We start from the raw sequence: 22,731 nt of genomic DNA on the forward strand, positions 1-22,731 counted from the left end.
GAGCAGTGAGGAGGAAGGAGACAACAGGACAAAACATAGGGCTGTTTCGGGCAGAAGTGGTTGAAGGATCGCCTAGTGTGACTACTGTCACTGGCATACCAGGTCAGAAGTCAGGATACAAACAGAAGTGTGTTGTTCAGTTTCCTCTGCTCTTGTTTCTTCTTTAAACAATGGTAACTCCTGGACAGCAGCTGTTGTTCCATAGCTGCACAAAACCTTTACAGAAAAATAAAACAAAGGAACTTCGATAATACTTTCTGCAGTTAACATCACATCTACATTACGGAACAGGCTGCCCAGTGAGGGTGTGAATGTCCCCTTCCTAGAGCCACCCAAGGCCAGGCAGGATGGGGCTTTGAGAGACGGTCTAGAGAGAGGTCGCACCAGAGAAAGTTCAGGTTGGATATCAGGAAGAATTTCTTCTCAGAGAGAGCAGGGAAGTGCTGCAAACAAGGCCGCCCAGGGAGTCACTAGCCCTGAAGGCGTCGGAACGGCCATCTTGACAGCGGAGGACGGCTCCCGGCTTGACAGCATAGCCGGGGCGCGCAGCGCAGCCCCCTCCCTGCCCCGTTCTGGCAGCCCGCCACCCCGCCGCCTCCGCCCGAGGAGCCGGAGAGGGCGGGGCCGGCGGCAGCACCTCCCCGACGGGCGGGGCGGGACGCTCTCCTTTGCGCCATGATGAACAAATGACCTCGCGGGGAATGAAATTTAAGTTCCACCGGGGGGAGAGAGTTCTCTGCTTCGAGCCCGACCCCACCAAGGCTAAAGTGCTCTATGATGCCAAGGTGACCGGCCGCGCTCAGCCCCTCAGCCCCGGACCGCGGAGAGGCGGGGCCGCCCTTAACGCTCCTTCGTCGGTGCGCCGCGCGCTCCCGCCGCTCCGCTTCCGGGTGCGCGCGCTGGGGGGGGCGGAGGAAGGGCGGAAGAGGGACGCGGCCGCGGGCAGGCGGGGCGGCCCCGCCGCTGCCACTGGGCGCGGGGGTCGGACGGCGGGAGAGAACGGGTCCGGAGCGGCGGCCGAGCTCCCAGAGCCGCTCTTTCGGCCCGGCCGCTAACAGGAGCGGGCGGAGCCGGGGCCTTGTGTTCTGTTCAGGCGGCGAACGGCGCCGCTCCTCGGTGCGGCAGTGCCACCGCGCTATCCGGCCGCGGCTGGACGCTGCTGAGCGGCCCCCTTTTTTTTTTTTTTTTTTTTTCCCCTTCTGTCTGTAGCCCAGCGTGGCTCGTCAGCCTCCTTACTCCCTGCCTGCCTCCCCCCTCAGAGGGTGTGAGCGCAGCGGCGGTGCGCGCAGAAAAACCGTCGTAAGCGGTGGGCGGCGGTCTGCGGTGGCGGTCCGTCAGGTGACTGCGTTGCGGGCCTGGCCCCTTGTGCAGCTGCCGGCACTTTGTGGGGCTTTGTGTAGGTCCGGTGCTTCTGGGAGCGCTGGTGCGACACGAGCTGAATTTTTCAGTCTAAAGTGACCTGTTCTGAACCTGTCAATGGTTTAGCATTTAACGTGGAGGTTGGTGGTCCTGTGTGTAGCAGGGGGGTTGGAGATTCATGATCCTTGAGGTCCCTTCCAACCCTGGCCGTTCTGTGATTCTGTGATTCTACTTTGTGTGGTGGGGGTTGTTTACTGGTTTTGCTTGTCCACTGAGGGGCAAAAAGGAATGTTACAGCTGGATTCTTGACCAGATGGTACTTTTGTGCTAGGAATTTACTAGTAGTGTCAGTCAGTGTTTTCCAAATGCCTTTCCACGAGAATTTGAGCTGTCCTCGTGTTTCTCCACATATTGTTATCACAGAATGGCCAGAGTTGGAAGGGACCTCAAGGATCACGAATCTCCAACCCCCCTGCCACATGCAGGGCCACCGACCTCCACATTTAATACTAGACCAGGCTGCCCAGGGCCACGTCAACCTGGCCTTGAACACCTCCAGGGACGGGGCATCCACAACCTCTCTGGGCAGCCTGTTCCAGCATCTCACCGCTCTCATAGTGAATAATTAAGTGTTATGTTCCAGCCATCCCAACAGCCATCACAGCAGACCTTAGAGGCACCTTCAGAGCAGAAATTTAATAGCACCTTTATCTTCACTTTCAAATACCCTGGACTCTAGCAACTCTCTCCTTGGTTCAACAGTTCCTTACATTCTGGGTTCCAAAATTAAACGTTCCTGTGGCCTATCCACTGGCTTCACCCATGTATGTGGTGTGCCCATTCACATGAGGGTGGGATGATTCCTTTGTTTTTAGTAGTCCTATTGATCTTCTTAATGATCCATTGTGAAATATCTTTCTCCTTTGACTGGCTGTTTGTACTTTCTTTTTTCTTTTTTAAATACTGAATCTCTGTGTTCTGAGAAGAAAGCAGATTTAAAAAAAAAAAAAAAAAAAAAAAACCAAACAAGAGCATGTAATGCAGTTCATCTGTGTGTTTTGCTAATGAGAGAAAGACGAAGAAAGCCTCCTCTCCAAACAACTGTTCAGAAAATGCCTCTAGTGTAAATAATGATTTTTGTTTCCACTTTGACCTCACTTGAGCAAAATAAACTTGTGGGTGCCTGAGATAATTATTTTTGGAGCTGAAACTAGATGGTCTTTGAGGTTCCTTCCAACCCAAGCCATTTTATGACTGTGTCATTTTACCTAAGTGAGGGAGAAAGAAACAGAAACCCACATACAGGACATTTTTGTGTTTCAGAGCTAGATTATGTGCTCAAAAGAACAGTCTTTCTGAGGTTTACATATAGTGCTGTTGCTTCCTGAAGAGGTATAGTCTATCTACACATCCATATTGCTGTAGAGCAACACAATATCACATTGTCTTGAAAGCATTGTCCAGAGGGCAGGATAAAGATGGCTAGCAGCACTTTAGAAGTGCCTGACAAAAAAAGCAACTTTTGCTCACCATTGGTATAGTTCATATATTTTTCTCATATAAACAGTCAATAACAAAACTGTAGTTGTCTTGAACATATTTTTTTCTGTGTGTATAAGTTCCTTAAGCATTCAGAAGTTCACATTCTTTCAAGTGTTGTAATATGTGCTGTTCACTGTTTCAGATTGTTGATATTATTGTTGGTAAAGATGAGAAAGGCAGAAAAATTCCAGAATATCTAATCCATTTTAACGGTTGGAACAGAAGGTAAGAACCTGTATACCTAATTTTTATTCTTTCATTACTTCCTTTTTTATTTTTGGCAGATAGAAATGTTATGTAGAATGTCCAAGATCTAATGTTTGTATGAGTATGTTTAATCTATGAGTGCTTTTAATATATTTGAACGTATTGGCTGATTACTTTCTATCTTTAAATATCAGTGGATGAGTTTGATAACCATCAGTTTAAACTTTATGGGATATTTGTATACTGTGGCTCCCAGGTTTCCGGTAATAAAAAGATTTTTGTCCTTCATTAGACCTAAGCCTAGGTAGTTTGCCTATTGTGGTTAGATGAGTACAGTCTCTGACCATGGTCTATAGCACATATTGGTGCTACAAACGTTACCATTTGATGCCTAGAAGCTCTCCAGTCTTGACATAGCATTGTCAGTTGGAAGCCATGTGAATACTGAAGAATGTAACTCAGTGTTGCTTCTGAATGATGTTAAGATAGTACTTCTTACATTTTACATGTATTAATTTACCAACAATCGTGAATGGAATGTATGTAAGCCATTAGTAACTTTCTTTTGACCACTCCTTAGCTGGGATAGATGGGCAGCTGAAGATCATGTCCTTCGTGATACTGATGAAAATCGCAGATTACAGCGTAAATTGGCACGGAAGGCTGTGGCTCGCATGTAAGTAATACTTTTGGTTTCAGCATGAAGATTTTTCAGATTTGACCAGCCACCTTTGTAGGTGTATGTAAGTGAGTTTGATCTCTAAGCTCATGCTGTAGGTGGTACGTGCCTATTCAGTGCAGTCAGCGTGTTCTTGGGAGCTTCTCTTTCATTCGAAGGTGCATAGCTACCTGTTGTTACCAAACATGTAGGTTTAAATGTTGCTCAATGTTTTAATGTTGTTTAAGCGTTGTCTACATTTAATAACTGTATGTTATTCTTAACTATTGCTGTGAGATGCCTTTTTATTGGGACTACATTTTCTCAAAGAAAGGTACTTCTAAAACAACTTAGAGAGGCCTGAGGTACTTTCGAGTCAGAGGCAGTATTTTAATATCAATTAAATGTGGCTTGAGGATCTGCTTGAGAAGGCAAGTAAAAGGTAGTGAAGGTATCTACTGTAAAATGAGCATAGCCTGAATTATTTCACTGTTAATTCATGAAAATAACCTGAACATACATCCTGTGTGTTTTCATGTACTGGTATTAGCTAAGATAAACATATTAAATGGCAGTGTTCAAAAGGCGCCTGGATGAGGAGCTACAAGATATGGTTTAGAAGCTTGTGGTACTAATAGGAATGGGAGGGTGGTTGGACTAGATGATCTTGCAGGTCCTTTCCAACCTTGTGATTCTGTGAAATGAGATTGGCCAAGTTTAAGTGAACTGTTTTATGCTCTATAGGAGAAGAAAAGGAAGAAAGAAGAGACGTTGCAGGTTGCCTGGTGTTGACTCTGTTTTAAAAAGCCTTCCTGCTGAGGAAAATGATCATCATAGCGAAAAAAGTGAGTTTGTTTTTATTCTCTAGTAACTAGCATGATGCCTTTAATGCTGAGCTATGGGTACAGTGAGCACTTTAACTTGCTTTTAGGATGACATGAGTGTCATGGAACTGTACTGAGGCAGTCATATTAAGAGTGAGTGCAGTGTTCCATGTTAAGCATCTCTTAGCCTAGGGTACCACATTTCTTCTTGTGTTCCAGAGACTTTTTCTTCTGTCAACTCAACTCTTCCAGTCAGTGTTATCAGAGTTTTACGCAATTTTGTTTGCTATGTGCAAGAAGTCCCTAGTCTTCCTTCTGTGGTGTAAAGAAGTTAGATACTTTGCTCGCTAATGTTTCTGTGTATTTCTGAGGAGGTGGTAATAAGACTTTTTTTTCCTAATTTGACTACTTGATTTCACTCTTAAGCCAGCTCTTTCAATTCACTTTTCTTTGTAACCTGGAAGCCATCAAGAACATTGGCATTTCACTGATGTTCTGGCAGTCTCCTGATTGAATAATTAATACATTAATCCCATATTCAGAACTGAAGTTCAATTAAAAAACTGAAAATATTTGTGTGTATACAGCAATATAAAGAGACTTTCTGAACTGTGTGTTTCATCTAGAAGGAATGTAGGAGTATTTTTGTAAACTTCTTGTCTTCCATTTTCATGAAGCTTCTTGCGTGCTGTAAATACTGCTTGTGTGCTTAATAAGAATGAACAATTCTAATAACATAAGAATAACAACTTGTTATAAATATAATTTAGATGTGCAATGTAATAATGTAAAAAATATCTGAAATCTCTTTTACACAGCTGTAAGTAGTTCTTCAGACGACAGTGATGAAGGAACAGATGAAGAAATAAAAAGTGAAGAAAGTGACATAGAAGAGAGGACAGAAATGGTATGTTTATTGTCTCCTTGACTTTAATTTAAAAATCAGTATTTAAAATGCTGGAGAAATTGAAATGAAGGATATATATGTCACCAATTGGTGGCTTACATAGGTTAGAGAAGCTAAAATCCAGATAGAATTAAATTTAGCCAGGGACTTACAGGGGAACAAGAAGAAATTCTAAAGGTATATCAGTGATTAAAGGAAGGCCAGGGAAGATGTGGGCCCTTTCAGGAAGGAAGCTGGAGACCTGGTCACAAGGGATACAGAGAAAGCTGAGGTGCTCAATGGCTTCTTTGCCTTAGTCTTCACTGGTAAGGTGAAGAGTCACACTGCCCAAGCTGCAAAAAGCAAATGTAAGAACTTAGAGAAGGAAGATCTGCCTGCTGTAAGTGAAGATCAGGTTTGAGACCATCTGAAGAACTGAAGATGCAGATAGTACATGGGACTCAATGAGATCCATCCATGGGTTCTGAAGGAACTGTTTGCTGAAGTTGTCAAGCCACTGTCCATTAAATTTGAAAGGTCACAGCAGTCTGGTGAAGTTCCCACTAATTTTCCCATTTTCAAAAAGGGAAGAAAGACCCAGGGAACTACAGGCCAGTCAGTCTCACCTCTGCCTGGAAAGATAATGGAGCAGATCCTTCTGAAGGCCCTACTAACCATGTGGAAAATAAAGATGAGGTGATTGGTAGTAACCAACGTGGCTTCATTAAAGGCAAGTCATGCCTGACGAACTTGGTGGTGTTTTATGATGGAGTTACAGCATCTGTGGATAGAAGAAGAGCAATCAGTGTCATCTACCTGAATTTTTGTGAAGCATTTGACAGGGTCAAACTAAATTGGAGAAAAATGGATTTGAAGGGTTGATCACTTGCTGGATACCCATTAGCTGGATGGTTACGCTCATAGAGTTGCAGTGAATGGCTCAGTGTCCAAGCAGAAACCAGTGATGAGTGGTTCCTCAGGGATCAGTGCAGGGACCAGTGTTATTTAGCATCTTTGCAGGCAACATGGACAATGGGATTGAGTGCAGACCTCAGCATGTTTGTGGATGACACCAAGCTGAATGGTGCAGTTGACATGCTAGAGGGAAGGGATGCCATCCAGAGGGTCCTGGACAAGCTTGAGAGATGGGCCTATGCCAACCTCATGAAGTTCAACAAGGCAAAGTGCAAGGTTCTGCATCTGTATCAGGGCAATCACAAACAAAGATACAGGTTGGGTGGCTTGAGAACAGCCCTTAGGAGAAGGCTTTGCAAGTGTCAGTTGATGAAAGACACAACATGAGTCAGCAGTGTGCGCTTGCAGCCCAGAAGGCTGACTGTATTCTGGGTTGCATCAAGAGAAGCATGACCAGCAGGCCAAGGGTGGTGATTGTGCCCCTCTACTCTGCTCTTTTGAGACTCCACCTGGAATACTGTGTCCAGTTCTGGGGCCCTCAACACAAGAGGGATGCAAAGTTGTTGGAGCAAGTCCAGAGGAGGGCCACAGAGAGATGATCAGAAGGCTGGAGCACGTACCTTATGAGGATAGGCTGAGAGAGTTGGGGTTCTTCAGCACAGAGAATGCTCTGGGCGGGCCTTACAGCAGCCTTCCAGTGCTTGAAAGAGGACAGGAAAGCTAGGAGAGGCTTTCTACAAGAGCATGCAGTGATGGGAGAGGGGAGATGGTTTTAAACTGAAAAGGAGGATATTAGGAAGAAATTCTTTACTGTGAGGATGATGAGACACTGGAACAGGTTATCCAGTGAGGCTACAGATGTCCCCTCCCTTTAGGTGTTCAAAGCCAGGCTGAATGGGGCTTTGAGCAACCTGGTATAGTGGGAGGTGTCCCTGCCTATAGCAAAGGGTTTGGAACTAGGTGTTCCTAAAGGTCCCTTTTAACCCAAACTGTTCTGTGATTTAAATGTAAATTGTCTACTGTGGTTGAGTTTTTGAAAGTTACATGTGATGTCATATTGTAGAATTTTGATAGTCATCTTTAAGTACACATTTGCTTCTTTTTTCTCCCTTGCAGCACATAAGGTTTGTGTGGAGAAAACAAACTAGATTATCTGCTTTTGTAGGTGCTGTAAAATCTTACTGGTCTACTCAGGTTGGATGCAGCAGTAGCATCTTGGTAGCTTTTATATTTTCCTGTGAAATGAGTCTATCAGTGCTGGCCTTTAAAATATGGAAGGCAAACGTCAAGAAAAAACATCTCTCTCTTCTGCTTTAGCAAAAGCGAAGTTCGGCATAAGTAGTTGCTCTGAAGGCCTGTGATTTTAAACCAGTGTAATATAGGTGATCCGAAGCAGCAGAACATAACCAATCTGTTTGTTCCTTTGTGTTAATTAAGTGAATGCTAAATTAAACTGAATTTGCAGATGATATGAAAGTGGTGTTACTGCTTACAGTACAGCAACTATAAACTTATTATAATTATAAAAGTAATGCAATTTTACTGTTGCGTGTCAAAACTTCACTGAATGTCAAAGAATGTGTTGAAGCTCTTTTTCACTAATATTAATAAGCACAAACACTGTATTGTTTCTTGCACTGGACTCTTGTAGAAAGAAGATCAAGACACTCATTCAAAAAGGGAAATGGAAGAAAGAGCAATAAACATAGAAATTCCTGAAGTCTTGAAAAAGAAGCTTGAAGAAGACTGTTACTATATTAATAGAAGAAAACGGGTATGAAATAAAAGCAATGAAGTTAATATGCATGATGTGGGGTCAAAAATGCTTATATATGGCAACCCCTTTCTTAATCATTGTTGCAAAGGAAAGCTCAGATAGCATAAAGAAGAACAAAAAGAGTGCAGGGAGCAGACTTCTGTATAGCAAGAACAGTGAGTTGTCGTTCTATTTAAGGGCTTAACGCTTCTGTACCTGGCTTGTTTCAGGAGTGCAAGTTCTTTAAAGCTGAAAATGTAATTACTATAGTTCACCTATTTTTTCTAAATATCTACAAACAATTGAAAATGTCGTTTTACAGATTGAAATTAATCACTCCTGAAGTAACTTTATGCAGTAGAGACTTCAAAAACCTCATAACTTTATTAGCTCCTGCTTTAGATAGTTGTATTTATTAATTTTGTAAGACATCAGTTTGTTGTTTCTTTTTCAGCTAGTGAAGCTTCCTTGCCAGACAAATATAATAACCATCCTGGAGTCATATGTGAAACATTTTGCTATTAATGCTGCATTTTCAGCCAACGAAAGGTCTCGGCACCATCAGGTGACTCCACATGCTAATATGAATCTTCATTATGTGCCACCAGAGAAGAAGTAAGTAAGCTTTAGCATACAGCCATGAGAAGAATTAACTTGCATTTTGTGCTCTGTCTTAAGGCTAAACAATCTGTCTTAAGGTTTATATTGTAATGATACTGTTGTTTTACAAAGGTTAAACACTATATGCAAGCATTTCTAATAACACTCCGAGTGCAGATTATTTGTTTTAATGACATGTATTCTTAAGGCTTAGAGTCAAAATGCAGGAAAATTGAATGCTTACAGTCGCACCAATCCTGCTTATTAAAATTGATTACATCTTTGTATGTTATTTTCAACTGAGCTTTGTCATCTTCTTCCTGTTAAGTCTGTGTATTTGCAGTTTTCTTTCATAAAGATTTTCAATATTAAGTAAGGCTGCTTCATGAAGTCACTAATGTGAAATTTTGCATTTTATCAAACATAGAACATAATGAAAGTCAAGATTTTTCTCAGCACTGTATAACAATGCTGTTTCCTGGAATATCTTGGTCTACATGAGTGTTTCACTTTGTTGATGTCATTCATTACATGACAGATTAGTTATACTTTCTTTGTAAAGTAATCTCCCAAACAAGTTAGATGAGACAGGAGTATGAATGAAAGGTGGTGTTTACATTTTGATTTTTAAAGGTGTATATTTATGTGACTTAATGTGCTTTAGTAGGTCATGATTTCAGAATTTCAGTGAGCCTTTTAGTAGGTGAGCTTGAGCTGACAATGCTATTGTACATTCCTTACTGCATGGAAGATGACTGACCTTTTTAAATGTGGTGGAATTTCTGCACATGGTGCTGCCCTGACCCAACTTACAGACAGTGATTTGGTTGGTTTTTCTTTCTTTTTTTTTTTTTTTTTTGTTTTGTTTTGTGTTAGTTTAAGCAGATTTAATGGGAGATAGAGAATTTCTAATGTAGATCTTGGTAGCATTATTTGATCGTGCCACATGCATATATATGTGCTTGAGAACTGAGCAGTGATTATCTTCATCCTGCACAGATATGAGAGGTGCTGTAAGTAGCCAGGATGCTTGAGTTCATGTTTCTTGTAACACTGCCCATCGTCTGACAACATGACTATTTTACAGAAACCTACATCAGAAATCCCTTGTAGCCTCTAAATGTTGTACTTTCCTACTAGGAGCAGACTGCTGGAAGCTGATCTGCTCTAATGCAAATACATCATTTTTTCTTGATTTGCTGGAGATCTCTTAAGCACAGCCTTAACTGCATCTTAGCTGCTGTAGTTCAGATTCTGCATGTGGCTTCTAGGCAGGGATTCCGTCTATTAAATACTTATATTCTCCTGACAGATGACTCTTATTAAATACAGTAAACTTAGTATGCTTTTAATTGCTTATTACAAAGGGAAGGGATGCAATCAGTATGTCATAGTGAAGATGTAGGAATTTCCCCTTACAGAACAGAATATTTTGATGCGTGTCTTTGAAATTCCTCTTTCTTTTTTCTCTGTAGTGTTGAGCTGTGTAAGGAGATGGTGGATGGGCTGAGAATAACGTTTGACTTCACACTTCCATTAATTTTGCTCTATCCTTATGAGCAAGCTCAATTTAAGAAGGTGACTTCATCAAAATTCTTTCTTCCTATCAAAGAGAACTCAACAAATACTAACAGGTACATTGGTTATAGAGAGTGTGATACTGCTTATCTCATGAGAAAAATGCAATAAAAAATGGTTATGTGCTTAGAATGCCATGATTTCTTATATGCTTTGGCTTAAAAATAGTCTTCTTGATGAATTGCTTACCTGCTCTCTGAATTACTTGCCTAAATTCGGAATACAAGTTGTGAATTTCTATCTGATTAACCCCAAAAAAGGGTTTGTACTGACTGGATTTATGCTGCAACTTCATGAAATTACATTTTGATGTAATTTTAATTTATGATCATTAACCTTTAAAATAAGTATGCTTCAGGAAGCTATTATTTAAAATAAGCTCTCGTTACTTTGCTCATTCTTGAAAGGAGGCTGTGTAATTCAGATAATTGTTTATTAAGGTTTGTGAGACTTCAGTTTCAAGGAAAGACCACCTGATCTTTTCAGTTCTGTGAAGTTGTGTTTGTTTCCTAGAAATCAGGAGGAGCTTTCCCCAAGCCCACCTCTGCTGAATCCACCAACACCTCAGTCAACAGACAGCCAGCCTGCAACAGCAGAGCCAGCCACACCAAAAAGAAGGAAGGCTGAACCTGAAATCCTGCAATCGCTGAGACGTTCTACACGGCATACCTCTAACTGTGACAGGTTGTCTGAAAGTAGTGCTTCCCCACAACCTAAACGGCGGCATCTGGAGACCCCAACTTCTATGCCAAAGCTCTTCTTGCACCTGGAGAAAAGTAGGTTTTACTGTTATGGTTGTTACTCCGAACAAGAATAAATCCTGTTCCTTTTTAACGTCATGTGAGCTGAATGAGAAGCACTCACTAAATTCTTGTGTTTTAATACTTTAAATATTTTATCACTATTGTTCCACAAAACAGGTTGTTATATATATATATATATATACTTGTTTCTTTTTTGAAGAAACCCCTGTTCATAGTGGATCATCTTCCCCTATAACTCTGACTCCTAGCAAAGAGGGGAGTGCAGTTTTTACCGGCTTTGAAGGTAGAAGGAACAACGAATTGAATGAGGTAAGAGGTCTTCGTTATTGGCTTAGATTAAATGTTCAAAGTTACAGTGGGCCTCAGAGTAGGACTGCCTGAGAAAAGGTGTTGTTTAGATGAGTTACTTATCTTCACTCAGGTTTTGGAGTTCCATACAAACCAAACTCATTAGGATGCTGTAATGATCTTATAACTAACACTTACACGTTTTATGTTCAGGTTTTGTCCTGGAAACTGATGCCAGAGAACTATCCACCAAGTGATCAACCACCACCTCCATCATACATCTATGGATCTCAACATTTGCTACGCATGTTTGGTAAACTTCTGTGGAATCATAACTGCTTTTCTTTTTGTTTTTGTTGGCAGTGAGCAAGATTTTTGTTGTTGTTGTTTTTGGAGAAATGTAAATTTTGATCTGTTTAAAACCCTTAAGATGTTGTTCATTATTTCAGTTTTCTTTTACTGTCTGTAAGCATTCATTTAACAAAAACCAAAAAGGTAAAGAAGTGCTGCATCTATGCATTATCAAACGTTAAACTCAGCAACATCTGCTTTCTGAGCATGTTTGTTATGGTGAGGTTTTGGAAGATGATTGAGCATCTTTCAAAGAAAAGTGGAGGCTGCAGTGAAAATAGTTTCTTAGATTCTTTTCTACACTGTGGATAAATGTAACTAGAAATTGCTTTTTAAGAAAAATGTAAACATTATTTTTCTTATTTACAGTAAAACTACCAGAAATACTGGGGAAGATGTGCTTTCCTGACAAGAACCTCAAGGCTTTAGTAAAACACTTTGAAATGTTTCTAAGGTAATGTGTTTCTAAGGAAATGTGTTCCAAGGTAATCTGCCACAGTAGTACTGACTACATTGTTACATAGATTTAAGCATTCCAGAATGCCAAGAGGTTTCTGAGGTGTTAATTTTCATAGCTGCAACAGCATGACAAAGTGAATTACAGAAGTAAAAATAGTGGATGAAGTTCAGGACTCCTTTAACTTCAATACTTAATGTTTTAATAAACAGTGATAGGGAACTTCAGTATACGAGTTTGTGTGATAGGAAGAACCTCTTATTAATGATGGTGTTTGTTTTAATAAAAGACTGTTCTAGCTCTGCATTTGAACAGAAAAGTTTATCTGTTACACTGTGCAGTGTATTGTAGAGGTACCCAAACTCACTGTAGTGCTGTAGCTAGAGGCAGTGTGGCTGTGTCTGCACTATGATATACTTGTCATTACTCTCATTAGTATGTCTGCACTGTAATTTGGCTCAGATGTCTGAGACAGTGCTGTACTGTGCAGCATCAGCACATCAAAAAACAAATTTTACAGAGAAAACTGGTAAGGAGGTGCTGTAAGTGGTAAACATTTGGTATAAATATGGGACTTCCATCTTAGCAGTGGTCAAATACTTTACTGAAAAATAATATGTCTCTAGGATATCAAACCTCCTGTTTGCTCAAGGAGAGCTGATGATCCATGTGCAAACTTCAAAATGCTTTTATTTTAGGTGTTTATTGAAAATACATGTCTCAACATGTTTTCTACAGTAGGATGTTTTCTCTTGAATAATTTCATTCTCGAGTTTTACTGATTCCTTTTTACATTTCTGTTTTGTCAAATTCTTATTAGTACTCATTATCCTGTTAAACGGGACAGCATTAATACTTATTTTTGGAAGCCAGGTACTAGGAATCTCTGCTTGTAGTGAATGTTACTTAGGATGCTTAATCTGCTGTTGATCAGATCAGTTTTCCAGACCTCCTCTTGTTCTGATTCTTCTGTGTCAGAGCAGGTCTTAACTCTGTCTTAAATGCCCTTATCCTGTTATATGGATAAGCTGAAGTGGAATGGGGTAGGATAAAGGAGGAAAGATGCTCCCACATACAAGTAGGGAAGTGACTAAAATTCATACTGTGTCCAAATACATTGTATTCTTCCACTGATCATCTTGTTCAAATGTCTAGCTATCTATAAATAGGAAAAAGTGGGTGTTTCCATATAAGCATTTTTAGCTCAGATAATGCTGTGCTTTTGAAGCAAACGTCTCATTAGTTCCTTCTTACCATGCTTTGTGTTGCATTGCACGCTAGTCTCAGAATGCACAAACTGGATTCCTTTTGGAAGACAGTCAGAACCATGTTGCAGTGCTATGGGGCGCTCAGTGCTGAAGACCAGATTACAATTAAACCAAAATGACACCACCATCCCCTCCACCCTTGAATGAGCATAGCGTGCATATTCTTAGCTGATCAGATACATGACAGTATCTGAGGACTGGGCACAGTTTGACAGTGCTTTCTAAGCTGTTGGTTTTTGCTGATGTTTTGTTTTGCTGATGCTGTTCTTATGGTTTCTATACTGAAAAGGTTCTGTAACACGGTCAGAAGTTGTCAAATTGAGAACATTTCTTAACGACATTCAGAACTGCAGTTACTGCTGTAGGAAGTGTTTAATTTTGCATAGCTCTGTCACAAATGCTGTTCTTAAACTCAGTTTCTTACTAGATGTGGTGCTGTAAATTTGTATGCTCTACATAGAAGACAGTAGCAATTGATTTTTTTTTTTTTTTTAAAAAACAAAAACACCATGTATTTCTGGTGCTTTAGGACATCTTTCCTTTGGGTTTTTTTCTTTCCCATATGTTAAGTAATGTGGTTAAGTAACTTTTCTAGAACCTCAGACTTGATCTCTGTAACAGAAATACTTCTATGTTACCTGCTTCTCATCACAAGAGAAAAAAATTAAGTTTGAGGCAGTGTCTTGTACACATTTTTTCCTCAGATTGCTTTTTTTTTTTTTCCTTTTGGGGAACAAAGGGGTGAATGGATGCTTATTAAGAATATTTTTATCAGTTCTGCTCTGGCTTAGTTTTTTTTAAACAAGAACTATCTTACAAAGTTTGTATACATTAGATAGGCACTCTGAAGTGAAGTGACTAATTTCTTGCAGTGAATTACTCTGCGCTGACAAGCTTGAAGCAGTCTTTCTTTATTTTTCTAATAGCAGAAAAGGGATTGAAGCTGTCTGTTAGCATTAATAAAAACTGTTCCTGAACCTTCTTTAAATTCTAGGCAGAGTACTCCAAGCAAAGCAGTTTATTCACTTTGTTAAAACTTTAATGTGATACACAGCTGATTCAGTTTTGGCATAGCTACTGATTTCATTTTGAATTATTGTTATATTGCTGAAATTTACAGTTTCATTTAACGTTTATACTATTAATCTCATGTGGGCTTAGAAACTGAGACTTGTTTAATGTACCACTTTGTCTGCAAGCTGGCTTGATTGAGTTTACTCGGTACTTTATAGATGCATTAAATTCACTTCAAGATGCTACATCAGTAATATTTTTCATTCATTTGTCAGATTGCTGCTCATCAAGACTGATCTCAGTTTTCCAGACAGCAATTTTTAAGGAGTATGTGAAATTTATCTTTGAGTTTCATATTAAATAGAGGCTGTACTCTTTGTGCATAGTGCAGCATTCTGTGAGTACATAATGAACACTTCTTCATGGAGAACATAACATTTGATTTCTCATTTGCAGAATTTGCAGGAGTAAAGAAAACCAGTTTCTCAAATTAAATGACAACCTTAGTCTTCACTTCAAATTGTGTGGTCCTGAAATAATTCGTAATATGTGTAGAAGAGCAGGAGTCTGAAAAAGTGACCTACTTGCTTGTTAGCTTCAGAACATTTCTTAATTGGAATTTAGTTTGCAGGAGCAAACAGTGGAAGCTACCACAATAACTGTTGCCTGCTGACTGGTAGTTTTCTTACCAAAGAGTACTTGATTAAATCTCCCTACAGTTGGTAAATGTAGAGATCAAGTATTGCCTTTTAACTATTTCCAACTTCAGTCATATTTTTCATAAAATGCTTATGAATAAGATGTGTTGTACATGACTTCTCTTTATTGTGAGTTGCTTAGCATGTCTCCAGATGCTGTTTAAACAACAGGCAAGAACGTGCCAGTTTGCTTCCCTGTTTCCATCTCTTTGAATACAGCCTTGACTTGCAAAACTGTTGTCCCAGGGCTACTGACCAGCAGTCGATGCTTATGAGTTAGGAGACTATAATCTGTCTGTTATTTTTAAAATAGCAAGACTCATTTTCTTTGAGGTAATTTCTGTCGGTGTAGTTTGTGGTTCAGAAACGTAGGTGTTTCAAGTTTCTGGAAGCAAAGAATGAGTAAATGAACAATCATATTCCCAAAATGCTTTTAAAGGTTGTGATGTTAGCCTTGGCCTGGCAAGTACCCGTAGCTTTTCAGATTGTAGAAGAATATGTTCTTAATAGTTAAATTCTTTGGTTTTGTTGAAACCCATTGATTTCTGTGTTTCCTGTAAGTAAATTCTTAATTATTTTTCTGATATTTTATAACCTGCTTTTACTTACTGTGTGAATCTGCTCCGTGGATGAAAAAGTACCTTCAGTGTTGTTGAGTATGTTATGGGGAGGGAGCCATGTCAGAAAGTGACCAAATCACAGAGCTGTGCATTTCCAAAAGCACTTAATAGAGGGATTACGGGCTGTTAGAAGTAACCTTAAAAACTAGATCTCTGTTCTTGGCGTCGCAATGTTTCTTGAGTGTAGTTTACTTAATTGCAGTGGTAAATTATGGCCACTAGTCTGTGCTAATGTGCAGTTAATGAAAGAGTATTTGTGGCTTTCTGAGAAAGGGAAAAAAAAAATGAAGTACTGCACATGGTGAGTGAAACAGAAAACATCTTTATGTAAAGCTGCTTGTGACTGAGTTTCATCTCGTTATGCCTTAATGTTGCAAAGTGACAGCAGATTGGAAATGATCCTGTTTGATAAGTCCAAGTATATGATTCTGCTATTTTTCTCCTGTTAATTAGCACTTTTCTGTTTGCTTATCAATTCTTGGTTTAATTGGTTCCTTGCTTAAAAAATACTCTCGCAGTACAACAATTAGAACGTATTAGAAAGCTTAAATGAATTGTATCTTAAATATGATAGAATCAAAGTTCTGAATGTCAGTGGCCAGGTAGGGGTTTCCAAATAATAATCATTAAAAAAATATTCCTTTACTTGTTGTAGCTCTAAAGTTTTGAAACACTGCGATGAAGGACCTTTGCCTGCACAGTGAATATATGTGCCTTATCGTGTTGGGCCAGTACTCACCTTTGCATTTTAGTTTTGGTGTATTCATTGGGTGGCCAGAAGGCTAACAGCCATTTTGGTTCCTCCCAAACTTTCGGCACCTTTACAGTAAATGCTTGTAAATCAGTAAGAAGTGACTCGTACTGTAGAGTCTTCTGTTTTCTGGTCTCTGTTCTTCTGCTCCATCTGGTTGGTCTGAAGAATTTCCTTGAGTACACTTACTGTTCTCAAGTGGGGTTTGATTGCTTTATCAAAAGTATTTATGGGAATTGTACGTTGTGGATTGGTGCTCTTCCTTCAGCTTACCAGGTCATCAGGTGCCTATGTATTTGACTGAGGAGCATATCCCTAATCAGAATAGTATTTTAATCACGTATCTACAGTAGAGTGTGCCCCAAATATTTTGTCTTACGGCAGCTTGTTCAGAAGATAGCTCTAGGAACTAATTCTGAGATCTGTAATGGACTTGCCAAAAGTGAGTCTTCGCCTTTGAGAGCAACCAAGAATAAATGTAATCGGTCTTGTAGAACTGTTTTCCCAAAAGTAGTGGTGTATCTTTTAATTTTCACTCTGGTTTCCTGGGTTATGTTGGCAGCTTAGCATATTCAGAGTTATCTGTGCTTTCCTTTTAAAGTCCATGGAGGATGATCCTGGTTTCTGTATATATGTGAATGGTGAAAGTCTAGTCAACAGAACAAGGCTGCTGGTTTCTTGGGATATTGGATATTAGAATAAGCATCTGAAGGTTTCCTGAGTGTCCTTCTGGTGATTTGCCTCCCTACCCCCAGCTGGTAGGGATAGGGAGGCAGGTGTTGGCATAAACCCTTGTATGAAACGAAGCCTTTTAGGCTTAAAATGCTGCCTTTCAGTAGTGGTCACGTAGAGGAGGCAGCTTCTTAATCTGAAAAAACATTTATTTTGAAGAGATGGGTACGAACTCCATGAGTCATCGTTCTTTCAGCAGATTTCTTCAGATAAATCAATACAGATGCTTTTCAAACAGTATTTAGCAGAGGCTACTGATCTCTGTGGAACACCTGCTTACCTTCTAGAGCTCAGATAAATAGCTGAAGTATGCAGGATGGAAATATTTCCTGGAAATATTTTCTTTCTCCTCTGTATTGTATGTTACGTATCTGTAAATCATACCTCTATAGCTGAGGATTAAATTTATATTAAATCTATGTATTATTTATTATTAAATTTAATATAAGGTAAAAGTAAGGATTTCCTTTCTGTGGAATGTTCACACTTATCAGGCAGTCCCTTAGCTTGTTCATATGGTGATAGCTGACATCCAGAAGACTTGTTTTCTTCATGCAAAAATTGTTAAAGTAGTAAGTTGTGTTGAGGCTGCCAGGACAAGAATATTTTTGGTATCAGATGTTGCTCTTAAAGCTCATAGTAATTCAGTGACCTTGCTGATGAATGTTCCTGACATACACGCCAAGTGGCCTTTTAATGTGGGTGATGATAGCTCTGTGCCTCTTCATGGTAGATCTGCCTGTATAACTCACAGCCAGATGGTAGTATGTTTGTGGGGCTATTGCTTTGGAGTCACCTGAGGTAAACTTGTTAATGGACTGCCTCATTTGAGGTGCAGAATGTAAGAATTCTTGAAGCTAGGTTGCCCTTGCATCTGTTTTCTGATTTCCATCTCCTAGCCCTTTCCAAAGTGTTGCTTTTCTAGGAATCTGTGGTGGAGAGGGAAATAGCAATGTTATGTCGTTACATCCATGTTCTGAAAACGAGGGTAAACTGTAAGTGTTGTTTTAGTGGGTGCTCAGCAAAGTAAGTGTGCAGTCTCTCATCAGGAAGTACGTGTATGATGTGTCTCCAAACTTCCACTAGAAAGCAATTTCACTCTTCAGATTTAAGCTCTGTAAAAAGTATAAAAATGTAAAAGCAGTAAAACAGCAGGTGATATTTTTCCTGGATTTGTAAGGGGAAGAGTATTGAAACAATTTCTGAAGAGATAAATAGCAGTGTGACTTCTGATCTGTAGCAGAACATTTTGAATCTGCTAAGTTAGTACAGTGCCCTCTGCGTCTGAACCTTGGCTCACAACTTGCAGGTTCAATGTAATTGATCTTTGTGCATTTCAGGTTTTCCAAGAGCAAAGCATTAGTAAAATATCCAATAGCTAAGAGTTTTGGGACTCCCAGTATTTCTGTGCTTTTTTCCTACACGGGTGTAGTATGGATAGGAAGCTGCTGCAGAAGGGCTGCTGCTATTTTTATACAGGTAGGCAAGGGTCAAAAACTGACCTGGTGTCATTTCACTGTTTCCTACCACTTTTCTACCGAAAGTAACTTGTATCTGCTCTTTGTTCTTTTCCCTTTTTGGAGTTGCAGGTATGCCACAGACATCTCAGCTAAAATTTCCCTGAATTACCAGCTGTCATTTCAGCTTGCACCAAAGTGCCATTTATGACCAATAAACTTAAGCAAAAGTCAAGAAAATTTTAAGAGAGAGTGAACTTGTTTCCCGTTACACAGACTCAAAATTTTTGGTAACACACAGATCTCTTTTAAAGGCTCCTTTCTTTCAGTGTTGCTCTTTTAAAACGTACTAACTCATATGCTTCCAGCTCTTTGGTACTGTGTTTTAGAGGATACGGCACAATTTGAAAACGATTCAATTACTCCTGTGGTTTTCAGTCACTGTTTAACATGTATTAATGAAGAATTGGTAATTGATTTCTGTTGTGCAACATCTTGTGCAATCTGAGTATGTTACAAATTAGATGCAAGGCTTTGTTTTATGCCTTATCACACTCCCATGCCAACCACCCATCACCTCAGAAGTGATTTATAGCTGACTACAATCAGAGATTACAATGATTATTCAGGTCTTTTTTGAACTTTAAATTGCTCTGATTTCAGTTCCTTTTGGGAAGTAGTTTTGCGAGAGTGTGTGTGGTGCAAATAAAACAGCATGCTTCTGTGAAGATTAGGAAGATCTGATTGTGTGAATGGTTCTTGTTTTCTACAGATCATTTTCTAAGGAGCGTCTCTGCATTTTATGAAAGTGTTTTTTTAACATATTACAGCAGTTTATGGCCTCGTGTAGAAAAGTAGGTGGTGACTATTAATGACTTGGCCTAATTAAGTCACTAAGTAGTATGGTTCAACCAGTATGTTAATCAAGTATTAGTGGCTCTAATCTAGACTTGTTCTGTTCTAGGTTTTTTTCTTTTAGTTTGAGGAAAGAATAAATATCTTTCTGGTCTTCTCTCTTTTCAACATTTAACTATTTTGGGTTCTGCACTCACCTTGTTGCATTGATTGACTGCATCTTGTTCATTCATGGAGAAAAATTTCACTGCTGTTTTTATTTCATCTATTTAAATGTCTTTATTTCTGTGAACAAGAATTTAGTATAATGCAGCTGTGTAACAGTGCTGTAAAATTAAATGCAGCTTTTTTGGTTTGGCTTCCATATATATATTTTAAATGAATTCTCAAAACTGTATAGTGTAATTGTTTTCCTTTGTGCTACTTAGTGAAGTTCAAAGCTGCTGTTGGAACCAGTGAGAAACTTAGCATAGCGTGAATACTAATAAACAAAAAGAGATGCTGATGTATTTGACAGACAGGATTTTGTGAATGAGGACTGTGTGGAGCTTCACCATAGCTCTTGTTTGTTATGATAGCTTGTGTGGTGTCAGTCTGTGGCAGAGCGAGTTGGGTCCTTGCTTTAAATACAAGAGATAGCTTTCTCCCTTCTTGGCAATAACTACAGCAGCTGAATGTTGCCAGGTCGTTCTTCAGATGCTGTTATTAGTATGTAATGAAGACTTTGCTGATTAATTCCTTGGGTGATGTCTAAAAGCAAAAATAAACCCCCATTTCATCTTCTGGAAGTGAACTGCTGGACGATCAATACACTTGCATGTCTTAACCTTGAAATGCTTAATACCAGAAACTAGCCTAAGTCTCTCTGTAGTGTTAATTACTGAATTCTTAGGGAAGAACAGATACTGACAAAGTGGATTCTTAACAAATGGTGGAACATAAAATAATTGGCTTGTTCTAAGAAACCTGTATCTCTCATTGCTTTTCCAAGAATTAGAGGGATATAACCAGGTGTACCTCTACTTTTGCAATTGTTTGGTGACCATGTTTTGGTAAAAGGACTGGGAGGGACTGGAATCAATCTTCATCATTTATCTCCATTTGTGTGCTGTAACCTTTCTGTATGAGCTCTCAGCAGTTAATATATTCTTATTTTTAATTCCCCTTGCCTTGTATAAGACTCTTATAACCATCTTATTAGTATTCTTTGACACTTGGGCTTTCTTAAGATCAAAGGATCTGCCTAGTTTAGGCAGAGTAGCAAATGATGTTGGAGAAATGGTACAGTTTTAATTGCGCTCGCCTTACAGTTCTTTTTTTTTTTATTGGGAGTTCTGTTCAGAGTTGGTTATGCAAAGCTCAGTTTTTTGAAGTAAAGTTTGTTCATATGCATCAGGTTTAAGAACTGTTTTGCCCTCACACCCCATTTTCATAACACATATCTCTGAATGTAAAGACAAGACCAGGGTGCTATTTTCTTACTAGTGTTACTAAACAACAGTGTTCGGCTTCTGTAATGAGCCAGGAAAGGGTTGTGTCTTAGCAGACCTGTTAAAATATTGAGTGCTTGGCTGTGGGAACAATATTTGAAGAGCAGACTGGAGAAATCTGAAATTAGGGAACAGATTTGCAGAAGATACGTATGTCTTTCAACAACAAATGCAAAAATCAAGCACACTAGAAGGGTGGAGGTCCTAAATGCTCAGTCATGCAAAAGAATAAATCATAGTTTTATTTGCCTGAAAGGCTGCAGTTTGACCTAATGATTACGGGCCAATTAAGTAAGATACTTAATACTGGCGTGCCTGACTTCTTGTGTAAATGAAAATACTAAGCTGAGTGTGTGACTGACATTAGTTGGAAAAGCATCTTTTTGCTTGTTTTCCCCGATAGCTCTTTGAAGCTGTACTTAGAGAAGAGTGCAGCTTGTGGATTTTTATTGTGGAGCTTTAGTAAGACTTCTCACACCTGAATTTCAGAATAATTTTCTCAAAATGAAGTTTGTTACTGTGCAGAACTTACAAATAAATAAAAACAGGGCAAACTTTTTGCGTGACATATTTCAAAATGTAATAATTCTTAACTTGCAGGCTGTAGTTTTGCTGAGCTTAAAAAATGAATAGAAATCTGCTTCTGTTAAATGTTTCATATTCTGTTTTCTCATTGTTTTTTGTGTGTGCTTTTGCTTAGGTTTTTAGCAGAATACCACGATGATTTCTTCCCAGAATCTGCTTACGTAGCTGCCTGTGAAGCCTACTACAGTACTAAAAATCCCCGGGCAATATACTGAAGCTATTAATAAAGATTGAATCCCTACTATATGTAGCCTGTGACAGTGCTACCATGTGGCTACAAGATGAAGATGAAAAGAATTGAAACAACTTCTGGAGTTTGAAGTAGGGGGATATCTTCTGTGACGGCTGGATTACTTAGCAGGAATGAGGAACTTCTTCTCAGAAAGTGTGTATAGACTGCGTTGTGAATTGCTTAGGGATTTGAATCAAACTCTGCTTCAGATGAATGAAGACGCCTCATTCTGTCTGCTAGTGCATAGAACTGCATAGAACTATTAAAAAGGGAAGCAAAAGCAGATGCATTAGCAACAGGACATTGCAATTTTGTTTTAGCTTGATCCCTTCCAGCCTGAGTAATAAGACTTGACTACGCAGTTACGTGAAGAGAATTCATAACTAGTATCTTATGAATTTTTCCTTGCAAATTGCACTTCGTTTTGTGAAACTTAAAAAAGGTTGCTTAAGTTAAAGGATTATCTTGCTGTTTGGCTAGTATGACATCAGCCTCAAGAGTGACTTTGTTTAAATGAAAGATGTGTTGCTTACTTTGCATTTTGCAAAGATGTCGCTAGCTCGTGGTAAGGCTATCAGAGTTCCAAGGAGAACATGCCTTGCCAGAGATACAACATCTATCTGGCTATAACAGATTTCCAGAGCCATTATAAAAGAACAGATTTTCTACAAGTAAGTGGAAAAGTCAATAAAGTCATGGCAGTTTAACTGGCAAGTACTCTTTTCCTAATAAAGAAAATAATGACTGCTTCTTAAATGTGTGGTTTTGACTGTCTAAAATGTCTTACTTGTGCTTGATTAATATTTTTGAGATTAAGTATGCATAGCATTAGATGGGAGTATTG

General features: G+C 39.3%; 1 protein-coding gene across 1 annotated transcript; it reads left to right on the forward strand.

Annotated features, from left to right (window-relative positions):
* Positions 1-643: 643 nt before the first annotated feature.
* Positions 644-22,643, forward strand: MSL3 (MSL complex subunit 3). The gene is made up of 13 exons (XM_042867508.1): positions 644-785; positions 3,044-3,126; positions 3,689-3,784; positions 4,511-4,611; positions 5,409-5,497; positions 8,043-8,165; positions 8,602-8,762; positions 10,223-10,381; positions 10,839-11,101; positions 11,289-11,398; positions 11,591-11,690; positions 12,098-12,182; positions 21,771-22,643. The coding sequence occupies exons 1-13, from the start codon at positions 687-689 to the stop codon at positions 21,868-21,870; spliced, it is 1,569 nt and encodes a 522-aa protein (XP_042723442.1). The 5' UTR covers positions 644-686; the 3' UTR covers positions 21,871-22,643.
* The last annotated feature ends 88 nt before the right edge of the window (positions 22,644-22,731 follow it).

This window comes from Lagopus leucura, unplaced genomic scaffold (assembly GCF_019238085.1).
Source record: "Lagopus leucura isolate 7727_CA_CO unplaced genomic scaffold, USGS_WTPT01 Super-Scaffold_100001, whole genome shotgun sequence".
Lineage (NCBI taxonomy): Eukaryota > Metazoa > Chordata > Aves > Galliformes > Phasianidae > Lagopus > Lagopus leucura.

Bases quoted from the DNA above. Each gene is read 5' to 3' on its own strand.
- MSL3 (XM_042867508.1), top strand. From the start codon at position 687: ATGACCTCGCGGGGAATGAAATTTAAGTTCCACCGGGGGGAGAGAGTT. The intron at 3,785-4,510 runs GTAAGTAATACT...TATGCTCTATAG, and splicing joins CGGAAGGCTGTGGCTCGCAT to GAGAAGAAAAGGAAGAAAGA. The intron at 8,763-10,222 runs GTAAGTAAGCTT...TTTTCTCTGTAG, and splicing joins TATGTGCCACCAGAGAAGAA to TGTTGAGCTGTGTAAGGAGA.